We start from the raw sequence: 24,638 nt of genomic DNA, 5'->3' as shown, positions 1-24,638 counted from the left end.
ATCTCACCTTAACAATAAAACTTTCCCTACCAAAAGCTACTCTTTTACATAGCTTGAATATCAAAATATCTTATAAAAGATAATTAAAAAGATTGTTTCATTATAATCTTTAATTTGATGGTCATCAACCTAATTCTTAAATATACCTTGAATGATCATTTATTCAAGGATTAAACCACAAACTAAAAGAGTGTTAAAATTTATTTTAATTAACAGTTATATGTGACACTTTATATCTAATTAATGAGATAATTAATTTATGTAAAATTGGCTAAAATAGAAACGATTTCTCTCTTAAAACACCAATTACTATTTGTTAATTGAAATTCACACCTAAAACGTATCCATCATATACTATAACTTATGACTTATTCAAAAGCTTAGTGTATATTAATCATCATAAATGCTATAATTAATATTATTATTATAACGTCTTTGTTTTTCTGTGTTTGACAGGTGACCTTCTAACTACTCAAATTGACTACCACAATAGGCACAAATTAATCACTAATAGACCGTTACGAATGGAGAAAACAGAGAAAAAAAATCAATAAAGTTTCCAAAAAAAAAAGAGATAATGATTAATTCCAAAACATATAGTTTCTTCTTATAGGTTCTTTTAATTATTTTTTTCCAAAAAGTTATCTTTCACTTGGCCAACAAGAATAATACAAATATAAAAGCTAAAGATAAAAATGGATATAATTCATTCATCCTTAATCAAATATTTGAGATTCGAGTTATCATATTATTAATTAAAAAATATTTTTACGAGGGGAAAAATAAACATATAACAGTTGAAAATAATAAATTTCTGACTGATTTGTGGTTATTGGAAAAAATAGTGTGCTGGTATGTCGAATTGCTTTTGTCGGAAAAGACTTGATTTTATGTAGTGCGAGAATTAAAAAAAATCCTATATTAAATCACTTTTTTCCTTTAATAAACTTTATTTGACGTGAATATAGATTAATCAGGACTTCAATGCAAATAAAAGACTTGATGATAAACAAGAATAATATAAGTAAAATGAAAACTTTTAAGAAAAGAAAAGGTTTAAGAGAACTATTTTTAAAAAAAAAAAATTTACTACCACAATGCTCATCATTTAGACCAAAAAATAATAATATTTGAACTACAAAGAAGCTAAGAACCCTCTTTTCTTGATGAAAGGAGTGATCGTCCTAAGGTGATGTGCCTAAAATGATAGGAGTATATTTTAAGTCAGCTTTTAAATGATATGTGAAAAACTATATATTTTACGTATTCATTTTTAAGTTATATACAAAAAGAAATATATTTTACATATTTATTTATATGTGAAAAACGATATATTTTAGACGGCTCTTTACCGTGATATGTAAAAAACGATATATTTTACATGTCCACTTTCAGAATGCCACGTGCCATGTGTCCCATCCCCATCCCCACCCCCACCAAAAAAGAAGCAACTTGTAGCCCTATCCACCATACCAACCAAAGGTTCAATGTCATAATTAATTTGTAGAAGGAAATTAAAGAGTTGGCCGTTTGTTGGGTTAAAATTCAAGCATTATACATCTCTTTAAGCAAAACTAATGTCCCACCTTCAACTTCTAACCGAAAAAAGAAAATTCCTATATATATATTAATTTGATGGGTAATAACTGATAAAATTTGTTGTTATGTGTTCATGAGATTATAGATTCGAGCGAGTGGAAATAGTCTCTTGTAGATATATAGAGTAAGATCGTGTACAATAAACTTTTATAGTTCAACCCTTCTCCGAATCTCACTCATAGCGAGAATTTAGTGTAACAAACCATATTTTTTATTAGTTTGACTGGGGCAAGTTTAGCAATGTAAACAGAACTTTTGAATTTTATTAATTCAAAATTAAATGTATAACATAACAAAATTATCTTTCTAATCTTGTAATCTTTAACATGAATAGAGAATGTCATTAGCGATAAAATGAAAATGTAGGATTTACAAATTTATTAAACATAAAAAAATGACACTTTCTTTCCAAAAAAATTACTTAAAAGAGAAAAGCTAATTAAGACATGTAATAAATTGAAACAAAAGAAATAATATAAAAACAAGAGTTTCCCTTTTTTGGATTATAGGATCAACCACATACATCTCTTCAAGCAAACTAATGTCCCACCTTCAATTTCATAACACAAAGAAAAAAACTTTGAAAAAGTCAAAAAAAAAAAAAAAAACATAAGCAATATAATTTCGACTTCTTTTATATCTCATCTGGTATTTGATATCCAATCTGCGCTCCGTACCAAAAACGCAAACAAACTTGACTTTGTGTGTCAATGAAGGTAGTCATGGAACTCCTAGTCCCCAAAAAAAAAAAAAAAACTTAGGAAATAAAAAATTCACTAATTTTATTACACAATTTTTTAAAAAAAAATCATCTAGCATAAACATGATATGGAGATGGAGATTCAAGAGATGCTATCTTTTTTTGTTGCTTTAAATCTTTATAAAACTTCTTAATGAATTCTTCAGCATCTTTATCAACTTGTGAATTATAATTTTCCTCTGAATCTTTTATTGGAAATGGTGAATCAGTAACTCTTAATTTTCTCACATTATTTGGACTTTTTCCAAATCCAAGTAATGCTAAAGGTGAAGCAACTGCAATAGAAGTTGTACCACCAGCTTCATAACTTGTACCTGTAGTATTTAAAATTTCAAATACTTTTTGTACAACATCAATTTCCCCTGATTTATACGTACGATTTCGCCTACGTTTATTATTGGCGAAATACAGGGGAAATTTAGGACTATTACTGCAGCTAAACTCGTATTCACGACGTGTGATAAATGACATTGCTACGTCGTTGTTGTTGTTTGATTTGCACGTAAATGAAGACGATGAATAGTGTGGAGGATGTAACATAAGATTGCTTATCGCTTTACCAACGATTTTACCTCTTTTTAACATGTCTTGAAGGGTAATTTGCATGAGTTTGCTCTTTAACATGCCTTTCCTCAACATGTAGAACATAATTCTCACTATATTCCATAGTTTTTTCCCCGCAATTTGAGGTGCACTTGGCTCGATTTCCATGTTGTTATATGTAAATTTGTTTGACTGTGAAATCGACTGGTTAAGTGTGAAAAAAAAGATTATGTTTGTGAAAATAATAATATAAGTCTGTCTGACTATGAAATCGAACGATCTCTAAGAGAGAGGGAGAGAGAAAGAGAAGAGGAAGAGAGATGTGTTTGTTTGGTTGTGAAGAGAGAAAAAGGATTAAAGAGGTATATATATAGGATTGTAAAATGAAGGTGAGAGGTTACAATAAATATTTTTAAAAAAATAATATTGATTTTATTTTTTTTGGGAGGAAAAAAAACAAATTATTATTGCACTCTCTTTCAATGATAGTGAGTGGGTACAATAATATTTTGTTTTATTATTTTAAATAAAAGGTTGTAAAGTGATTAAATTAAATCAGTCCAAGATTGTGGCACGTTCTCCAGAATTTTGGGGTATCTTCCTACCCTCTTTCATCTCTATTTTGCGAAACATATAAAAAATAGTTGAGTAATAGTACTTTTGATTCCTCAAATATATATATTGGTCACTTCATGTTTAAAATATGTTGAACAAATCAGTTTGAGTGTATCTCACACGAATTGCCACATATGATGCTAAAAAGAGAATGATGTATGTCTTTAATTGTTCAACTTTATATAAGTTTGAGTGTTTATTTGTGCACACTCAAAGTTTAAGGGCAGAAATATCAGGTAAAAACCAAATTAAAAAATACATTTATATATTATGACTTGATTATTTATAGAATTATATAAGTAATATCAAATAACAAATTACTGTACAAACTTAACATATAAGACATGAGTAAATAAGTTGTGAAACGGTTTAACCATTATAGTAAAATTGTGAATATTCATAAGCAAAAAATAAAAAAAGTGAGCACAATGCAATTAAATGCATGGTTTGATGTGCTTGAAATGAAAAAGGTTCAATGTTTTTAGTCATATATATATTATAGAGAAATTCTGAATATTCATAAGCAAAGAAACCAAAAATGAACAGTATAATTAATTGCGAGGTTTGACATATATTATAAGGACTAAAATTATACTCCCTCCGTCCACAATTAATTGTCATGGTTTCCTTTTTTAGAGTCAAACAATAAGAACTTTGACCAACATTTTATGATGTATATTTTCATCATATTGATATGCAAAAAATTGCAACTTATAGTACTTTTCGTATAGTTTTTTAATATCTAATTTTTTTTAAAAAAATATCGAATTAACGTAATCTAATTTAACTTTAAAAATTAGTCAAATTGACTTTCNTTTTTTTTGGGAGGAAAAAAAACAAATTATTATTGCACTCTCTTTCAATGATAGTGAGTGGGTACAATAATATTTTATTTTATTATTTTAAATAAAAGGTTGTAAAGTGATTAAATTAAATCAGTCCAAGATTGTGGCACGTTCTCCAGAATTTTGGGGTATCTTCCTACCCTCTTTCATCTCTATTTTGCGAAACATATAAAAAATAGTTGAGTAATAGTACTTTTGATTCCTCAAATATATATATTGGTCACTTCATGTTTAAAATATGTTAGAACAAATCAGTTCGAGTGTATCTCACACGAATTGTCACATATGATGTTAAAAGAGAAGGACGTATGTCTCTAATTGTTCAACTCTATATAAGTTTGAGTGTTTATTTGTGTACACTCAAAATTTAAGGACATAAATATCAGGTAAAGCTAAATTAAAAAATACATTTATATATTATGTCTTGATTATTTATAGAATTATATAAGTACTATCAAATAGCAAATTATTGTACAAACTTAACATATAAGACATGAGTAAATAAGTTGTGAAACGGTTAACCGTTATAGTAAAATTGTGAGTATTCATAAGCAAAAAATCAAAAAAGTGAGCACAATGCAATTAAATGCAAGGTTTGATATGCTTGAAATGAAAAAGGTTCGATGTTTTTAGTCATATATTATAGAGAAATTCTGAATATTCATAAGCAAAGAAACTAAAAATGCACAGTACAATTAATTGCGAGGTTTGACATATATTATAAGGACTAAAATTATAATTACTAATGATTGAAGGATCAAAAGTGTTATTATCCAAAAAAAATTATTAGAATGCAAATAATGTTATATTTTTTTTCTCTCTTTGATTTTCTTCGCTTTATGTATGCCATAAAGAAAGTATTTTAATTTTTTGTGCAAAATGTTCTTTAACGAAAAGGACTTTAATTTGCCTAGTTGATTTTAGAGAAATAAAAAGATGTGACAAAAGGATGGGAAAACACACACTTAATAATCCAGATGGGTCGTTTACATTAAAATCATAAATTTATGATCGGAGTCGATATAAAAGGGCGTGAACTTAATAATCCTAATTTCGATCATGTATATGAGTTACAAAATTAACTACATAAATAGTAACGATAAATTTCATACATGTAATGATTGTGGTTGAATTCAGAATTCTATCAAATTCATAATGTGTAAATCCTGAATTTACTTTTATGCCTGACGTATTTGACATATACACTTTATTTTTCACTAAAAATGGCCAAATATCACATATTCTCACCTTATTTGATCATTTAATTATGGAAACTTATTATAATTTGTTATAATTATTTAGTGTGAATAATTTTACCCATATATAGAACCACACAATTATGGACACTTTTTTTTTTGCCTGCCTAATTGGAAAACGCATTATTCATGAGTGAAATTGTGGTGGAAACTTCTTTAATCTTTTTTTGGATAACGGTCTGAAAAATATCCTAACTTTGGTCGGATTTGTTGTTGCGATACTAAACTTTCATGAGGACCTATTACCTCCCTAGACTATTTAGTACCGTATTTTTTACCCCCTGAACTATTTAATAGTGTATTTTAAAGGTATATATGTGCCCACGTGGACACATTACTATTTATAATTTTGCATTATTTTTTATGTCCACGTGGACAAATATATATGTTTAAAATACGGTATTAAATAGTCTAGGGAGCTAATAGGTCCTCATGAAAGTTTAGTATCGCAACAACAAATTCGACCAAAGTTGAGATATTTTTCAGACCCTTATCCCTTTTTTTTTTTTTTGTAACATTAATTATTTGGAAGTTGTTTAATATAATATTACTAGGAGCTGTCTTCCAGCTTCAAGAATATTTTAAATAGTGCCTAAAAAAAATAGACAAAGCTTGGATTTCAATGATTGAAGTAAGTAATTAAATCACATATATTTTTCTCAAAATTGTGCAAATTACTTTTTTTTAATGAGGGAGCATGAAAGAAAGAAATAACTTTTTTTTCTCGATCATATGACACACTTTAATTTTTATTAGTCGTTAAAAAAATACTTTTTTATATTTAAAAGTAAATTAATTTTAAACTTGTTCTAATGTCATATTTTTATAATCAGATAAATGTCATGGCATATGCAAGACAATAATTTTATTTTTTTTAAAAATATAATATTGAGTCAAATGTTATCATATAAGCTGGATCGGAGGAGAAATCAAACCGAAACTTGCATCTAGCTATAATACGTGAATTCAAATTAAATCGAACCCCAATATAAATTCTAACATTAGGTGGAAAACAATAAAAGAAATTAAAGAAATGTTCGAATCACATCATAGTACGAATGTCTTCAAGTTTTATGTTGTTTGGTGGTGTAAATGTTTATTTGTCAGTTGGTGTTAAAAGAAGCATTTCATGTAGGTCATATTAAAAAAAGTAGTTGCAATAATTAATTAATGTAACGTGATAATTAAGTTGTGTAAAGTACTTTTCATTTTTAAATACATAATTTAATTACTAAAATTAAATTTGTTATTGACTCTTATTTTATTTTTAAAAGAAGAAGAAGTGAGAACTATGTTTTAGTAAAAATATAAAATCACTAACAATCTTAATCAGAGGTCTCGACTTCGAGCTATGTATGAAGTCGCTTTTGTTAGGGAACATTTTATTCTTCAATGTGGAATTTCTCGATGCAAATTCGAATTTAATTGAACGTGGATATTGGAGTTTTAAAAAAGAGCACCTTAATGTTCTCCAAAAATTAAACTGTGTATATTCTTATATATTATCCACTTTTTAATTTATCAAGTGCCTAAATGAAATAATAAAATATTCAAATAATTGTTTGGTGTTGTAGAATTAAAAAGATTTATAGGTTTTTATTCAATTGTTGATCATCTTAATGAGCAAAAAATAATATAATAATAACATGCTTAATATAATTCTACAAAATAAAGTCTGAGAGAGTGATGTTGTGTTGTCTTACTTCTGCTTTACGATGATAAAAATGTTGTATATCTTAATATAATTCACTTTACTTAGAACTAGTTTAGATTATTTTTTAAAAAAATAAACAATTCAAATATATAGATTAAATTGTCTATTTTTATTTGAATATTCACCAATATGTACCATCAGTAATAAAACTACTTTAATTCACAGCAAAAACCAATTAAATTTAGCCTAAAGTCAAAGACGGCAAAGAATCTAGAAATTTAATAGGGAAAAGATTTGGAAAAAACTTTACTTAATACACTGACTCTTTTATTTGCCAATAATTCTTTTTTAGATATTCAATTTTAAAATATTCATATTAGATAATTTTGATTTTTTTTTTAAAAAAAATTATGCGTATTCTCAAATATTTATTACGAATAGAAATAATTCAATATTAAGGAGCAAATAAGGAAAAAGGAATGATATAGTTGGCAGCATTTTTTCATTGTGGTTTCTTTTTCTTTATTACTTTTGCTCTTTTCTTTTTGGTCTGATTTGACACTTTGCTGGAAAATACAAATGGGCCAAATCAAGAATCTGAAATTTTTGTTTTAGTGGATAGACCAAACGTAGTAAAATATTCTCCAGTAATTGACTGCATGTAGATGGTCAAAATTATTTTGATATATTTATAGGAAGAAATATTATTTTTTGTTCGTGTTGAACGTCTTTGACTTTTTTTTCGTATCTATTTATTTATATTTTAAACCCCCTCAATAAAATTTTTGACTCTGTCACTACTAGTTGTCTTACATATATTATGGGATATATAACGTTCAAATAATATTTTTTTTGTATATATAATTAATGAGTGTTGAATTTATAAACTTCTTCGAATGTTTATTTCTTCATATTTTAGTGAAAATTCCGACTCCATCGTATCAGGTCAACAAAACCAAGCAAAAGTTTTCTTCTTCAATTAATTTACTTAATGAGCATATCTTCTAGTTGTCTTAAAGGATATTTTAATTAGCTCACTAAGCTCCAAAGACTCAGAAACAATGTGTCTTTGTTGTTGCATTAGATTCAATTAATTAATAAACTCAGCTCAATATCTAGATAATTGAGTGGTTAATTTATTAAATTAATTAATCATTAAAGTACTAAAAGTACCTATACATTAATCAATTGTACAATTATTAGAGCATTTTAAAATTAAATTGCTAGAATCACTTTCCTCATGAATGTTAAGAAATTAAAGAAAGACACTTGATGTTAACATCCCAATAATTCATGTTGGAGACTTGCTTTAGTGAGGAGCTAAGTATATAATGTGGTTGGATAGTTCAGATTGCTTCATTCTTTAATTAGAATCACAAATTCGAGTTCTGAAAATGAAAAAAATTATGTTGAGAACGCTCCCCTAAGAATAAGTTTCATAATACACAAATTCAAATTTAATTGAATTCTATATAAATACTGAGCACTAGATTAAAAAAACATTTTAAAAAGCATACTAGGTTTTGTTATTCAACCTAACAAATATTTATTTAATTGGTAATACTAAAATAGTGTCATCACCTAACATATATTTATAACAAATATTTTTTTATTGGGTAATACTAAAATAGTATCATCAACCTAACATATATTTATTTTTGGTGATACTAGAATATAGATACTACTACATCATCAGGGTGAAGCTGCAAAAAATTATTTATACAATCAAAGTTGGAATATATATATACTATTAATTCTGTGTTAAATAAAATATTTATTGACATGGTTTAAAGTTTTAAGTGGGATATAATGGAAGTATATACTATTAATTAGTAATCATCTCTAAGTGGGATATAATTGAAATATATACTATTAATCATCTCTAATTAGTGGGATATTGTTCCCTTTCATTACTTGTTAAATAATTTTTTCTTTTTTAAATATTCACTTTAGCTAACTAGAAGATTAGTTTTTATCACAAAATTTACCCCTATTATTAATTAATATTTCCTACTCAATAGAGTTTTAGTAGTCAAATTTAAAATTTTAAAGTAACATCGATAATGATAAATTAGTAAAATAATCACTATATTAATATTATTTAAGGGAAAATATATATTTATTGTAAAACTAAAGTAAAACAAGACAAGAAATATAAAAGATGATAGCAATAGAAATAGTAAAACAAGAGATGAGAGCTTTTCTTATTATTCCAAGTCTTCAAGTGTATACAATATGAACCCTTGCCTCTATTTATAGTGTAACATAGAGGCATACAAAAGGTTAGTCATAAACATGACATTAACATGAATATAATGGAGGAGATTATGAAAGTGAAAGGTTACAAGAATAATGGTGTTATAAAGTTGTAGGCTCTGGAGGTTATGGTTATCTTCATAATGGAGGAAAGTAATGGAGATAATGGGTGAGAGTAATTTCTTGGTGTAGTGGACATCCACACTATAATATTTTATAACAATATTAACTATTGTGCCTTATAATACATTTTAAGATGTTTTCCAACATGTAGATTCGATAAAGAAAAAGATTAAAAAGATTTATATACTTGAATTAATGTTGAAAATTAAGCAAGTTGACGCTTATACTTCGAACCTCATTACATAAAGCTTACAAACAACAACAACTCAATGTATTTCTACAGGTGGAGTTCGAGAAAAATGTTGTGTATTAGCGTTATCCACACATTGTAAAGATGGAAAGATTGTTTACAACAAATCTTCAGCCGAAAAAAGAGCTATTAATTATAAAGATATTTAGGGAGCTGAATTATATTATTGGTGGTCAAGGCCAATAGACATGTCATTTTCAGTAAATTTTCTTTGTTCTCCCAAAGTTCTTGTTAAACCTATTCTCTCTTTAATGCTTCAACAACTTGCTTTCATAGACTAGGCCACAAATTAAATCCCCTATATAATTTCCCAATTTCATTAAACCTCTAAATTTAAAGTTTCAAACAAATAATACAACTTTGATGTTGATCTCTCTAATTATTGGGTGGTGGAATGCATGGATGAATCAGAGCTCTTGGTTCGAGTTTTTGGAATAGAGAAACTTTGAATAGAAAATGTTTCCCTTTTAACAAGTGTTATATGACTTGAATCATAATTAATCGAACTAGTGGAGTTAGAAAACCATTATTAGTACCCAAGATACTCTATTAATTGTTGCTCAATGTGCAAACGTTACATACCTACACAAAAGAATTATTTGTTGTCATATTTGCTAGTCGTTTGACCCATGGTCCGGCATAACATGGATGGGGTCTTCCCGTCCATGTTATGTCCTCGAGCTTTCAGAGCTTGAAATCTTATCAACGATCATCGATAAGATCTTTATAAACTTTCAATCCATATTTTTGCTTTTATATTAGTGTTCATCTTCTCACCTAGCTACGAGTGTACCATCTTCAATTCAAATCCATTAATAAGCCCTACTTAGGCCTTGAATTTGTGGCCCAATTCAATGAAGTGCTAAATATGGGCCTTTTCATGTAGAGCCCAACAAAAGAAATCCTTTGATGCTTTGCTTAGTAGAACTATAACTTCATACACATTAAGCAATGGATATTTTACTTTATTATTAACAACTAAGGTTAAATTACTTGGTTTGGTGTAAATATTTGGTGCGGAAAGTATATATTAGGTGCAACCCTAGTGAAAAGTTCATCACCATTTTCCATATTTCAAGGAGAAGACTTTGTATGGTCGTTCTGTCCAAATTGTAACTGATTATAGAAGATCATTTTCCCTTTAACATTTATATGTAATCTAGCAAAACACTATGAAGGTCATATATAGTGGGATGGTCAAGGGGTAGGCATGGGTGAGCAGGAGACAGTGAAATTGAAGTTTCACTTATAAAACTTATTTTTCTAGTTACAGAAAATTATTTTCCTCATTAAAATATATTTTCAAAACATTTCGACCAATCAAAATATTAAAAAAAAAAGTTCCTTCACTAAAAGGTTCAGGAAGTGTGAGCCAACTGCTTTATCATGTTATAATTGAGCCGATTTGCATTTTAAATATCACCTACCTAAGCACTTCTATTTATATATATATAACAATTTTTGAGGCTTAGTTGAAAATTCCTTGCTCTAGCTCCCATTTGGTCATAGATTTTAAAGAGGAAACTTAAAAAAATTTAGTTTATGTCCCTTTTGGACATGCATTTTATTTAGAAAAAAATTGATGTTTTCTGAGTGCAAGTGTCAAATTTGAAAAATATTTGAAGAACAAATTTTCAAAATTTGATCAAATTTCATAGTCAAAAGGATATTTGAAGATAGATTTTCAAAATCTACAATCAAACGCTAGCTTATTTTCATTCAATTATTTGGCATTGTTAATCAGTCAACTACAAAAAAACAAATTAGAATCACGCAACACACGTTGTTGGTGTGCTTTCTATTCAATAACAACATATGGTCTTGGAAAGAACCTTTCATTCAATGTTCCAATCTTATATAAAACGTAGTTAGCAAATGTCAGTTTATCTAGCATTTTTTTGCATAAAGAATTACTTATGCATAAACTCTCTCTCATAATTCAACTTCAAGACAACCAAAGGCACTATACCTTAGTATCTCTCGAACTTCCAATCTTAAATAAAACAATAGTTAGCAGAGGTCAGTTTGTCTGGTATTCCCTCGTGTAAAGAACTACTTTTGCATCGGCTTTCTCTCATTAGATAATTATCGAGGCAAAAGCAGCTCTCTCCAAAGTCAAGCATGAATAATACTTCAGTTAGTAGCCAGAGAGTTAAAATAGCTCAGGCCAAAGAAGTTTTTAAGCTTATATTCATCCTAGTTATTAGCATATGGTTTCTGTATCAGATTCGAAATTCCCAAAATGGAGATTTTGAACATGAAGACAAAAGCACTATGGAGAAATCTGAATATGTTGTAAACAGGGATGAAGAAGAATTTCAGGCCATTGAAACAGAAATCGAAAATTTTGGTACTGAATTCCATACCTTCCATGATGAGAACGGAATTCCAGAAGATATTCGTGATGTGAACTACACGAAGAATGAATTGAATGATGAGCTTAACACCAATCCACACCTGGAAGTAACATCAGGTTTGGATAGTGAAAGACTCAGAGGCGGTTTTAGGATTTAAATTTTTAAGCACTCATGTGTCCAAAATATAGTATTTTTTTCTGAAATTTTCATGATTGTTCAGATATATATCTATCTATATGTCGAAAATGCTGTGTTCAGTTGAACTCATTTACATAAAATTCAGTTAATGAAGTCCATACCTTCCATGATAACGGAATTCCACATATTCGTGATGTTAACTACAGGAGGAATGGGTTGAATGATGAACTTAGGGCCAATTCTCGCCTGGAAGTAACATCACGTTTGGATAGTGAAAAACTGAGAGAGAGATCCAAGATGTAAGTTAATACTCCGTGTCGAAAATGTTGTGTTCAATTGAAACTTGAACTGGTTTATGTGTTCGATCGAACCCAATAGTTTTGATTCAAATCATATATTTGTCTTATGTGAGATCCATTGAATATGTACACATTATTATTTTATTAATATAGAACCCAATAACTTTAAAGAACTCAAAAATCTGAGGATGAGTTGAAACAAGAGCAGGCATACTACTACTTTATGAGGAAACCAATTTAAGTTAATGACATTTGGGCAAATTATAGCAGAAATTGATACTGAAACTAGTTGAATTTATCAAGGCTGGCTACACTCCATCAGTATCAATTAAATGTGCAAAGAGAGTTCCTTTGCAGCAAAAGATTCAGAGGCAAGGACCCTACACCACAAAACAAAAACGCAAAAACTTCTCAGAAATTCCACATATCCAAACGAAAAATATTCATATCAAACTGGGTCAAAATCACGCAACTTAATTACGCGATGGATATTATCATCCTCCAAATCTAAGAAAACCACTGTTTCAAGGCAGAAAAGACTTAAAAGCAATAATTAAAGAGATGATAATATCGCCTGAAGTAGGCATGACTTCAACACTTTAAAGCTCAAGTTGCAAGAACAGAAATACATTACGACAGTATAAAGATTGAGAGTAGTTCACTTATGCAGCAAAGATGAACACATAAAGGCCAGGGACACTGGCAGTGGAAGACAATTCAACGCCCTTTGTCAAAAGCAATACGAGTTCTGCTTGATGTTTCATAACCATCTCGCGTGGAGCCAGCACTAGCCTTCATGGTGCCTCCACTACCAACATTTGACATGGCTTTCTTTCCCTTCTTAACCTCTGTCAAGAACTGGTCAAGACCAAATGGATCAGCTTCCTCAACTTCCTTAACTTCCTTTTCAAATGGTACAGGCCCATCTCTGGTACTAGTCCTCTCAGATGTTCCAGAAAATGCCTTGTCGGGCTTAAAGCGCTCTGTCTTCATGATCTTATCCAGCTGCTCATCTGCACCTCCATACATTTCAGAATCAGTATCTTTCTTCGGTCTGTATAGAGTAGAAAGAGTAGGCTGAGCGGTAAATAGTCCCTTGTCATAGACGTTGTAGGAATCATCCACTGCAAATCCAGAATCCATCCCTTTCTCCTGGTTGAACAATCTCTGATCATACATGACCTCTCCTCTTGATGTGCCAGTAGAAGCCATTCCAAGAGCCACTTTTTCGCTCACATCACGGTCTCTATCTCTGGTGATCTTACTCTTCTTACCCATTGCAGCATCTTTTGCCTCCAATCTCCTCTCCCTCTCCCTCTCACGGCGCCGCTCCTCACGTATCTTCTCTCTATTCAATCTTTCTTCCCTTTCCCCCCTTGATTCTTTGGGCAAATCTCTTGCTCGCTCATAATCCTCATTCATATCATCAACATTCCTGGAGTCCCTCTCAGAAGGTACATGTGCAGCAGCCGAAGGTACCCCAACCAATCTATCAGATCTTGCCTTGCGGGCCAACTCCCGAAGTTCTATCTCTTTCTTCTCCTTTTCTTTCATCATCATCTCTTTCTGAACCTTTGACCGCATTGCAACTGCTTCTCTGGCTTTCTGTTCTGCAACATACAGAGCCTCTGATAGTTTTGCAAAATTATCATTGATCTGAACATCTTGAAGTCCCCTGCCATCAGCAGCAAGACGCTTATCAAGTGGGATTGTGTAACCTTTGGGGTTCTTCCAGTTTGATATACAAGGTGGAATCTTCCAGTCCTGCTGGTCCTTCACTGTAACTGGACGGGGAGGAGAATGCATAACAGGCACAGGTGGAGAACCAGAGGCCCTAGGGACCCTCTTGTGTTTGAACTTCGGTGGATCCAGAGGGTCCACGGGCATCTCTACCATCCTAATAATCCTCTCCTTTGCACCCGAGTTAAAAGCTGCCGCTTGCTGGGAAGGCTTGTACTTAATAAACTTGGACTCTTGAGATTGTGTGGCAACATTTTTGGGCTGTGCAGCACTCAACCGCACATTTACAATCTTCTCAAGTGCTGCTTTAGTTTCCTCCATTGTCTCATCGATTACTTTCTGCTTCTCATCCTGATCCATCTCTTCATCACTCTCGTCCTCCTTCACAAACTTGGGGATAAGATCTTTATGCTGAGAATAAACAATTTTCTTTGCATTCTCACCCTGCCTCACAATTGCATCATATCGCACTTCACCATGCTCATCCACAGTAACAGGCAAATTCTTTCCCCCGGCTTTCCAGTCTTTCTTTCTGCCCATATCAAGTGGGTATTGTGCATAATGGATTTCAGGGAACGCTCCTCCATCCCCAAAGTCCTCAAGCTTGGATGGCCTAAATCCAGCCCGTTTTAGATAAGGGGGTACCGGATTTGCCTTGATTACTGCAGATTTCTCCGCCTCAGTTGCACTGTACCTATTCTTGAACCACGGGTCACTTGTATGGTCATAGACTGTGCTGGTAGTGGACTTTGCTGCTGGAAGAAGCTCCTTGAGAGATGCCATGCTGAAAATCCCAGATTTAAAGTTCCTACAGCCACTGCATACACAGAGAAGACAGGTACAGATCAATATATCAGTCTCTCAACCATGTCTAAATAGACCTTTTAAATATGCTGCTGATAAACATAACCAGCTAAATGCAAAGATCAGTATCAACCATATAAAAAAGGATTAATTACTTAATTAACCGGCTCTAACATATCAACCTACGCTCAGCACCAGTGTTGATAGATCAATTGGAATACATAGACTTTTTGTCAATCAATTAGTTGATCGTTAAAGCTCAAATTAGTTGTTCGAAATAATCAGGAAACAGACTTTTATTTTTTTTTGAAAATAAAACAGACTTGCAATGACTTTAAACTGATAACTTCAATTATAACTGCTAAACCCCACAAAGTAGTGGTAAAGATTCCATCTTTTATGGCCTTACTCCCTTTTCCCCTCCCCACACTCCACTCGTGGGCTTACATTGGGTATGTTGTTGTACTCCCTTTCCCCTGAGGTTTCTAGCTATTGATTCATAATATTATACCACACAAGAATCAAACAACAATATCTATTAACTAGCAACAATACAAAGCACTGCAAAGCTCAGATCTGAGGACTTTTGTTATGCACCGAGTAAAAAAAAGCACAACAATCTATCTCACATAGAGCATTTCACAAAAAAAATCTGGAAAAACAGGTGATAGGGTTTCAGGCAGATAGGAAAAAAATACAGGTAGAGAAAAAGAGGTGCATACACCTAGATTTCTATACATTGAATCATATTATTAAGCATATACTGCACACAACGACTTTGCAAACATATCAAAAGGCAAACATACAAAGTACATACACAGCAGATTTGAGGGCTTTTTTAACTACTATTTAACAAAACAATTGAATAAAAATACATAAGAGAGAGATTAGGGTTTCAGACGAAAGAGAAGGATAGAAGTAAATACATAGAGAACAATAAGATACTTACAAATCGAATTCTTAGCTGAGTTCGCCGGAGAAGAAGGCGAAGAAGAGTAGCCGCCGGAGGGTTGAAATCGCCAACGAATCGTTGGATTTTGGGTACTTAAAATTGGGATTTTTTTTTGCTGTGCTTATATTTTCTTTATATATTTTATATATATAGAGCCCAAAATATGTATCCTACTCCTTCTCTTATTGCATAGAGATTTAAAGCCCGTTTGAATTCACCTTCTCCTTTTTTTTTAAGTGCTTATAAAATTAAAATATTTTTTTATTGATATTGATCGTCCTGCAATGATGGGTCAGTTTCATTCTTAATCGGAGAAGTTTTGAATTCGAGCTTTAAGTATGAATAAAATTATGTTGGATGTGTTTCTACCAAATGAATCCTATAGTGCGCAATTCAGATTATTAGTCGGAACTCAAATGCGGATTTTAAAAGGCAGAATGGTCTGGGAGACCCTTGTACTTGTCTTATTTTGTCACATGAGCCCTTCTAATCTCGACTTTGTCAACTGAACCCTCGAACCCACTGAAATTCAACATTTTAAACCCTTTTTTTGACCACTCAGTGGTGCGTAAACTACAAACGCCACACGTAGCTTTTCACGTCATTTAAAAATGCCACATAGGATATGACATGTTAAAAATAGGCTTATCCTTTTCTTTCAAACATTTCTTTCCTTTCTCCTTTTCAACTAGACCCTTCTACTCTCTTAATCCCGATTTACATTGTTGCTCACTGCGATTTTTTTCGATTTTGTGAAGTGTTTGAGTTCGCGTTTCACTCCATTGTTATAAGTTTCTTGACTGATTTTCATTCTCTTTGTTTTGCAGTTGTGTTTTTGGTATTTCATTTTGAATTTTGTTGTTTTGAGTTCTTGTTAGGGCTTAGTTATTGCAGAGGTCGTGGTGTGATTTTAGGGAGGATTTTGTTTTTTACATGCCTAATAACAAGCCTAATAACAATTTGTAGAAGTATTATGCATTCAATGGCATTTGTCGTGAATATTTGTTGAATCTAGGACTTTTCGTATTTGAATTTTTATTTTTTTTTATCAATTACGTTGGATTTCTTTCTTATTAGTGGTCCAATTGGATTATATCATATTATTATAGAGGTTTTTGTTGTATTCCATAAAGAATTAGTTTAAAATTAGGGTTTTTTTTCCGATTAGGGCTTTTTTGTCATTTAGGGCTTTTTGTCAATCATCTGATTGTATTCTCGTGACTTTGCAAGCATGGTAAGAATATAGGTTCAACAATTATTACACTTCAAATGCATTATGGGGGATGTTTTTTTATCAGATCCTGAACTCAGGATGCTAATGGAATTTCTGATCTTGAAAAAATAAGAATCGATTTGGATGAGCTTCATATTATGTTTTTTCATAAATTAGCTAGAGAATTGGGAGTTGAAAAAGTTAAAACCTTTGGGTGCGAAGTTAACAAAAGAGGTGGTTTTTATATGTTGAAAAGTAATGTTGATGTGTTGAGATTTATTAACAACTTAAAGGGTGGGGACTTTGTTGATGTGTATGTGGTACATCAAATTAGTACTCCTTTAATTGTTGAGGATCCTACTGAGGTGCAAATAGCCCAATTGCTTACTCCCAAAAAAGGTAACCCCCCCTACCTACTATTATAAATGTTAGGGCTGATATGTCTTCCCCTCAACCATTTGATAAAAATGATACAAATATAAAAGAAGATCAGCAACCTAGGGTAGACAAGGATAAGAATAAAGAGGTTATTGCTCCTGAGGTCTCTTTAGAGGACTTAGATGAAGATGAAGGTCAAGGTCAAGGTAATGACTTTTCTTCCTACCACCTTCATACATCTGATTAATCTGATGTAGATGTAGATGCTAAACAATCTGATTCTGAGTCACTTTATGATGTTGATGAGAACATTGATGACTTAAGTGACTTGGATTCTGAGTTTGTTGAAGTTAGGAAGTTTAACATTCAAGAACAAGTTAATAAAGAGAAGGCTGCTAGAATAAATATAGATGAGATACCTTCTGGTCCTGTAGGTATAGATGCTGGTTTTGAAGATATTTATAAGAATAAGAGGGGAAGATATGAAGGAAAATTGGGTGGGGATGACCTGTATTTTGATAGCTCAGATCCTGGCAGTGATATTAGTGAGGATGGAGAGGATCCTATTGATTCTGATGAGGTTGTAGATCCACCAGCTAGAAATTCAAGTACAAAGGTCTATTTTGACCCAACTGCCAATTTTTTTAAAAATTTCAGTTGTATATGATTTTTGTGAATAATGTTCAGTTTAGAGAAGCACTACATACTTACTCTATTCAGAAGGGTGTGAACATTAAACTTAAACTTAATGAAAAGGAGAGGATCAGGGCAAATGTAATAAGAAGGGTTGTCCTTGGCATATTCTTGGAAGTATTGAGGGTAATACTGAAAATTTTATTGTGAAGACATATTTTCCTGTCCATAAGTGTTTCGAAAGAACAAGAAACAAGTTGTGTACTCCAAACTGAATTTGTAAGACTTACAAAGACAGAATCAAGAGTGAGCCTAGCATCAGACTCCATCAGATTCAAGGCTTGGTACAAAAAGATTGTGGATTGTATGTTATTAAAACAAGTTGTAAAAGAGCAAAAATGAAAGTCATGAATGAGCATATAAGTAATTTCATAGAGGAATTTGCTAGATTGTATGATTATGCTGATGAGTTGAAGTCTACAAATCTAGGAACCACTGTGGTTGTTAGGACATCCAAGAATACAATTTCTGGAAAAGAGGTATTCCAAGGGATTTATAATTGTCTTGGAGCATTAAAAAGTGGTTGGATGGAGGGGTGTAGTAGGATAATTGATTTTGATGGTGCATTTCTGAAAGGTGTATGTAGAGGTGAACTGTTGTCTTGCATTTTCAAGGATGGAAATAATCAGATGTACCCTATAGCATGGGCAGTGGTTAATAAAGAGTCCAAGGACACGTGGTCTTGATTTATCAAGTGTATCAAACATGATTTGGAACTGACACAAACTGAAGGTGAAGGACTGACAGTTATGTCTGATATGCAGAAAGCATGAGAACACTTTGTAGTCATTTTGTTTACTTTGCTATAGCAATTTCTATGTTACACTTATGTTCCTATTGTTTTTTCTTGGCATGCCTTGTTTCTTTGATAGGGTCTTAACCTAGCACTTGTTGATTTATTGCCAAATACTGAGATTAGATGGTGTGCTAGACATATATGGGCAAACTGGAAGAAGGAATGGAGTGGTAAAGAAAGGAGGAAAAAGTTTTGGCAGGTTGCCAGGGCTCCATTTGAAGTTTATTTACAATCAAAACTTGATGAAATGAGTCTGTTGGGAGAAGGTATTGTGGAAGCATTGTTAAAGTACAATAAAAATGCATGGTGTAGGGCATTATTCAAGGACCATAGCAAGTGTGACATAGTTGAGAATAATATGTGTGAGACATTCAATAGTTGGATCTTGGCAACTAGATTCAAATCAATCATCTTAGAGGAAATTAGAGTCAAAGTCATGGAAAGAATGACTCAAATGAGGGAGTTTTCTGAAAAATGGATAACTGATGTGTCACCTATGGCTATGCAAATTCTTACTTACAATGTTAAATATGTAGCCATATGTGAGGTTAAATTTAATGGAGATAGTGGCTATGCGATTCAGCATCCACCATATAAACATGTTGTTAATCTAAAAAAGAAAGTGTGTAGTTATAGGTCATGACAACTGAAGGGAATTCCTTGTGCATATGCAATTACTGCAATGCATTACAAAGATCTAGATGTTGAGTCATTTGTTGATCACTGGTACAAGAAGGAAACATATTTGAAGGCCTACAGTAAGTTCATTCAACCTATGACAAACATGAAGATGTGGCCCAAGAGCACAAGACCATCCATTGAGCCACCTAAAATCACTCTTATGCCAGGAAGACCAAGGAAAAAAGGTCTAAAGATAGTGATGAGCCTAGTAAAAAGAAGTTTGGAAAGGCTACAAGGAAGGGGAGAAAAATGAAATGTTTTTTGTGCAGAAATTTTGGACATAACAAGAAAGGATGTCCAATTGCTGTAAGTTTTGCTTTAACTTCTTCAACTTTGTTAATGAAATTTATTTTTATCAATACTTCTTAATTCAGTTTGAAAAAATTTAGTATGTAGAAAAATGATTATACTACTGGAATTGCAAGAACTTCTACAGGTGGAACTGGTGGTGCAACTACTTCAGCAGCTTCTACAGGTGTAACTGGTGAGGCTACTGGTGGAAGTGGTGGTGCAACTACTTCAGCAGTTTCTACAGGTGTAACTGCTGGTGGAAGTGATGGTGCAACTACTAAAAGATCAACCACTACTTCAACAGCTTTTGGAGGTACAACTACTGCTGCAACAACTACTGGTGGAAGTGCTGCAAATATTTCTGTAAATTTTGCAAGTGTTGCTCAACCAACAAGTCAATTTAGTACTCAACAGTCAACTACTAGTGCTAGTGGCTCAAAGAAGAGTAGCAAAGTTAAAAGAGGTGGTGCAAATCCCGAATATAAAAGGCCAAAAACAGAGAAGCCAAGAACAACTGGTTTTGGTGTGCTATTTAGAGCAAGTGGTAGTGCGATTGAGAGGGTAGGTATTATTATTTAAGGACCTTTAGTTTGATTCTATAAAATCTCTCTAACTAATATCATTATTGCCTTTTAACAGTCTGGAACTACTGATAGAGTGTTACATTGTGCACCATTGAAGAGTTCAATGCCTACCAATATTGATCTTGGTTACAAACCCAATGGACTAAGGTGGAAGGGTGGAGCTGCAGTTACTCAAAGGCAGCTACAAGAACAAAGTTAAAAGCGAGCCACTCAGTCCACACCAAGCACTCAAGACACATAATATTTCATAGTAAAGACTCATGTTTTGCCTAGCTAAATTTTCAATGACATTATCTATGATACTTTCCACTATTAACTTAATTTTCAAATGTTGTGTTAGCTTGCTATGACAAACAAGTTATTTTTGCTTATGAATTTGCTATGATAATTATAAGTCTTAATTTGGATATATTCATACAGTATATTACATTATCATAGTACTCAAATGAACAAATCATCAATACATCTTAAATACAAAAGATAGAAATCAAATGACAACAATCACAACAACACTGATATCAATTCTAATGCTCGATTTCCCCTGTCTTCCATGCTTTCCATGCCTTCCCTGCCTTCCATGATCAACATTTGTTGATTGATTCTTCATGTAGTATTATTTTTGGTATGTAGGATCATCCATATCAGCCCATCGAAAAAATTCACATCCATTACCATTTGTGTTTTTTTGACAGCCCCAAAACATTCTTCCTGGATTTGTTGATGTTCTTGACATCTTAAGTTCAGCATGAAGCCCACAATAGCAAAAACAAACAGTCACTGTGAAGAACAAAAAAATTAAAGAGAAAGAAAAAGGCGAGAAAAATAAAATATAGACAAAAAAGGCCTGATCAATTGTGGAGAAGAAAAAGAAATTTGGGGTGAAGAGTTTTGGAGAGAGATAAATAAGTGAGAAAGAGAAGAAATTTTGGATATTTGAAGAAGAAATTAGGGAAATTTGAGAAAGATGGCCAAAAATGGCCGTTATTGGCTTTTTAAAAGCATCTCACGCTCCTAAAGTAGGTGTAATTCACGCACTTAAACTACTTTTGCCACATGGGATGACAGGTCAAAAAAAAGGTTTAAAATATTGGATTTCAATGGGTTCGAGGTTCAGTTGGCAAAATCGAGATTAGAAGGGCTCAGGTGACAAAATGAGACAAGTACAAGGGTCTCCCAAACCATTCTGCCATTTTAGAATCCAAAAAAACAATAAAATTCTAAGCACTTTTATAGAGTTGAAACAAAATAAAAAGTGTTTTTAAGCTAAAAATTACAAGTCCATTCAAACACTCTTTTTAATGGGAAAAGGGACAAATATATCCTTGAACTTTCGAAAATGGTATGTCAATACCCTACGTCATACTTTTCGTCCATTAGTGCCCTCGCCGTCCAATAACTAGTGCACATTTGCCCCTCCCACTAACGGAAAACTCATTTTGTACACATGGCACAATCCTACGCCTCAACTCGGGTTGACCAAATATTTAACCCAAATTTCAAATACTCGTTTAACCCGCCCTATTACTCATTTAACAAACTATCGACAAACCTAAAGAAAAATCCCCATTTACTTTATCTCTTCTTCTTCCTCGTAAGGTCGTTGTCGTCCCCCACCCCCACCCCCTCACCCTTTCCTCTTCCTCCTCCTTTTTCTTCTTCTTCTTCTTCTTCTTCCTTTTCTTCTTCTTCTTCTTCTATCTTTCCATATACTCTTTCAATCATCTACTTGAAGATTTAAACAAAAGCGATAGAGATCAAAACACTTATTTCTATAAAGAAAAAGACATCACGCTAAAATCTTGAAGAAGAGACTCAAGATCACTGCCTTGGATAAAATTTCTGCAAATTAAATTAATTAACATCATCTATCAGGGGAAAAAATTAATTAGAGTAATCGAAAATGAAAAAAAAACATAACCATATCAAAACATTGCAATTTATTTGCATTCTCTGCTACTTGTACGCCTTTTTTGTTAAGAAAGAGGTAGTGGGCGAATACGTCTGAATTCTGATGCAATTCCAGGAAGGATAACTTTCAGCAGAGACTGAAATTAAATAGAATTTATATCCTATTTGTAGTTGATCTGCCAATTCTTCGAGGAAGTGAATTCCATTTGTAGTTTTCATTCAAATCTGAACATTGTTCAACCCTACCATCCCAAAAACACTGATACAGATTCAGAATTCAACACATTGAGGGTTCTCAAACATGAACAACAAACTTTAACCTGAAAAATTCCAATCAAATTACACAATACACCTCGAAATTATTTTTGATTTCTGCAAAGAAAAAAATGAAACTCAAGAATGGAAAATGGGATTCCGAGCTAATACAACTTATGTTTCTTCCCCAAATGGAAACAAAGTTCTGGAAAGTTTCTGGAATCTTCTTCTTCTTAACTAAAATAAAAAAAACAAATTCAAATCTTTAACCTCACAATCCCAAAAACTCGATTCAGATTCAGATTTCAACATATGTTTGATATTTCCACTTGGGGTTCTTGAACATGAACAAATTCCGAAGTGGGTAATGGATGTTTTGGGTGTGTTAAATGGGTAATGGGGCGGGTTAAACATGTATTTGAAATTTGGGTTAAATATTTGGTCAACCCGGATTGAGGCGTAGGATTGTGCCATGTGTACAGAATGAGTCTTCCGTTAGTGAGAGGGGCAAATGTGCACTAGTTATTGGACAGCGAGGGCACTAATGGACGAAAAGTGTAACACCCTGTATCCGAAAGTAGAGATTTCAGATTTCTGATGTTACAGGTGGCACTCACGGACACCATCCACGGACCGTAGATGGACTCACGGTCCGTCCTGCAGGTCCGTGGTTAGTGACAGAAAACATCCCCAGAACTCAGTCAGAAAATTTGGCTAAGTGTTCACCCACGGCCAGACTTACGGTCCGTAAGTCAGGTCACGGACCGTAGTTCGTGTCCGTGGATCGATGCCCTAAAAGCCCAGCTTCATTCATAAACTACGGTTGACCAGCACGGACCGTCATTCGATCCACGGTCCGTAGGTCTAACCGTAAATCGAAGGTTAGCAGCCAGTTAGCTGAAAATTCTGATGGGTCAACTTCAGATGGTCATAACTTTTAGTACAAAATAAATTATGTGTCTCATGACCTATGGTTAGATACATAATTGAATTATCTTTCCAACGCCACCGAGTTTGCTAAATTCCGACCTCCGAGTAAAAAGTTATGCCCGTTTTAGTGAAGGCCTGTCGAACAGGCTTGACTTATGGACGCAATCTACGGACCGTAGATTGACCTACGGCCCGTAGGTCCAATCCGTAGGTCACTCCGACAGCAATTAATTCAGGGGTCCTTTGGTCTTTTCCTATTTTGTTTAACCCCTAAGATACGTCGTTTAGACCCTAAATCATGAGGTTTTAATTAGTTTAAGCCTAGAAACATAACTAGAACTTACCTAAGTCAAATCATTAATCAAACTTAGAAGAATTAGAACGTTAAAAGGAGAAAAGAAGTCAAGAACCCTAGTTCAAGAACGCAGCAAGGTTCCATCAGTTCCAGCCCCGAAATCGAAAGATTTTTCCGTGGAATTCGTCACCAGGTATGTGGGATTTCACTAGTGGGTTCCTTTCGCCCATTAGGTCCCTAGAATTCAGTCAGATTCTTGATTTCATGATTATGAACAGACTTAGGGTTTCTAGAATTATAGCAGATCATCATGAATTAGTTATTTAAATGTTCCAAATCAGATTATCATGTTATTGCTCAGTTTATCGCATGAATTTTAGAACCCTAGCTATGTATTTCTTTAGTTCTTGAATTACACATGCT

The 24,638-nt window shown here is 32.6% G+C and overlaps 2 protein-coding genes across 2 annotated transcripts; both read right to left on the bottom strand.

Annotated features, from left to right (window-relative positions):
• Nucleotides 1–1,979: 1,979 nt before the first annotated feature.
• LOC125862418 (uncharacterized) lies at nt 1,980–3,234 on the bottom strand. The gene has a single exon (XM_049542479.1). The coding sequence runs from the start codon at nt 3,068–3,070 to the stop codon at nt 2,408–2,410; it is 663 nt and encodes a 220-aa protein (XP_049398436.1). The 5' UTR covers nt 3,071–3,234; the 3' UTR covers nt 1,980–2,407.
• A 10,017-nt stretch (nt 3,235–13,251) lies between these two features.
• LOC125861761 (SNW/SKI-interacting protein A) lies at nt 13,252–16,343 on the bottom strand. Its single transcript, XM_049541620.1, has 2 exons — nt 16,189–16,343; nt 13,252–15,252 (listed from the first exon to the last, which is right to left on the bottom strand). The coding sequence occupies exon 2, from the start codon at nt 15,216–15,218 to the stop codon at nt 13,413–13,415; it is 1,806 nt and encodes a 601-aa protein (XP_049397577.1). The 5' UTR covers nt 15,219–15,252; nt 16,189–16,343; the 3' UTR covers nt 13,252–13,412.
• Nucleotides 16,344–24,638: the final 8,295 nt, after the last annotated feature.

Source organism: Solanum stenotomum, chromosome 4 (genome assembly GCF_019186545.1).
Source record: "Solanum stenotomum isolate F172 chromosome 4, ASM1918654v1, whole genome shotgun sequence".
NCBI classification, from domain to species: domain Eukaryota; kingdom Viridiplantae; phylum Streptophyta; class Magnoliopsida; order Solanales; family Solanaceae; genus Solanum; species Solanum stenotomum.
This window is presented reverse-complemented; position numbering and strand designations above follow the sequence as displayed.

Bases quoted from the DNA above. Each gene is read 5' to 3' on its own strand.
- LOC125862418 (XM_049542479.1), bottom strand. From the start codon at position 3,070: ATGGAAATCGAGCCAAGTGCACCTCAAATTGCGGGGAAAAAACTATGG.
- LOC125861761 (XM_049541620.1), bottom strand. From the start codon at position 15,218: ATGGCATCTCTCAAGGAGCTTCTTCCAGCAGCAAAGTCCACTACCAGC.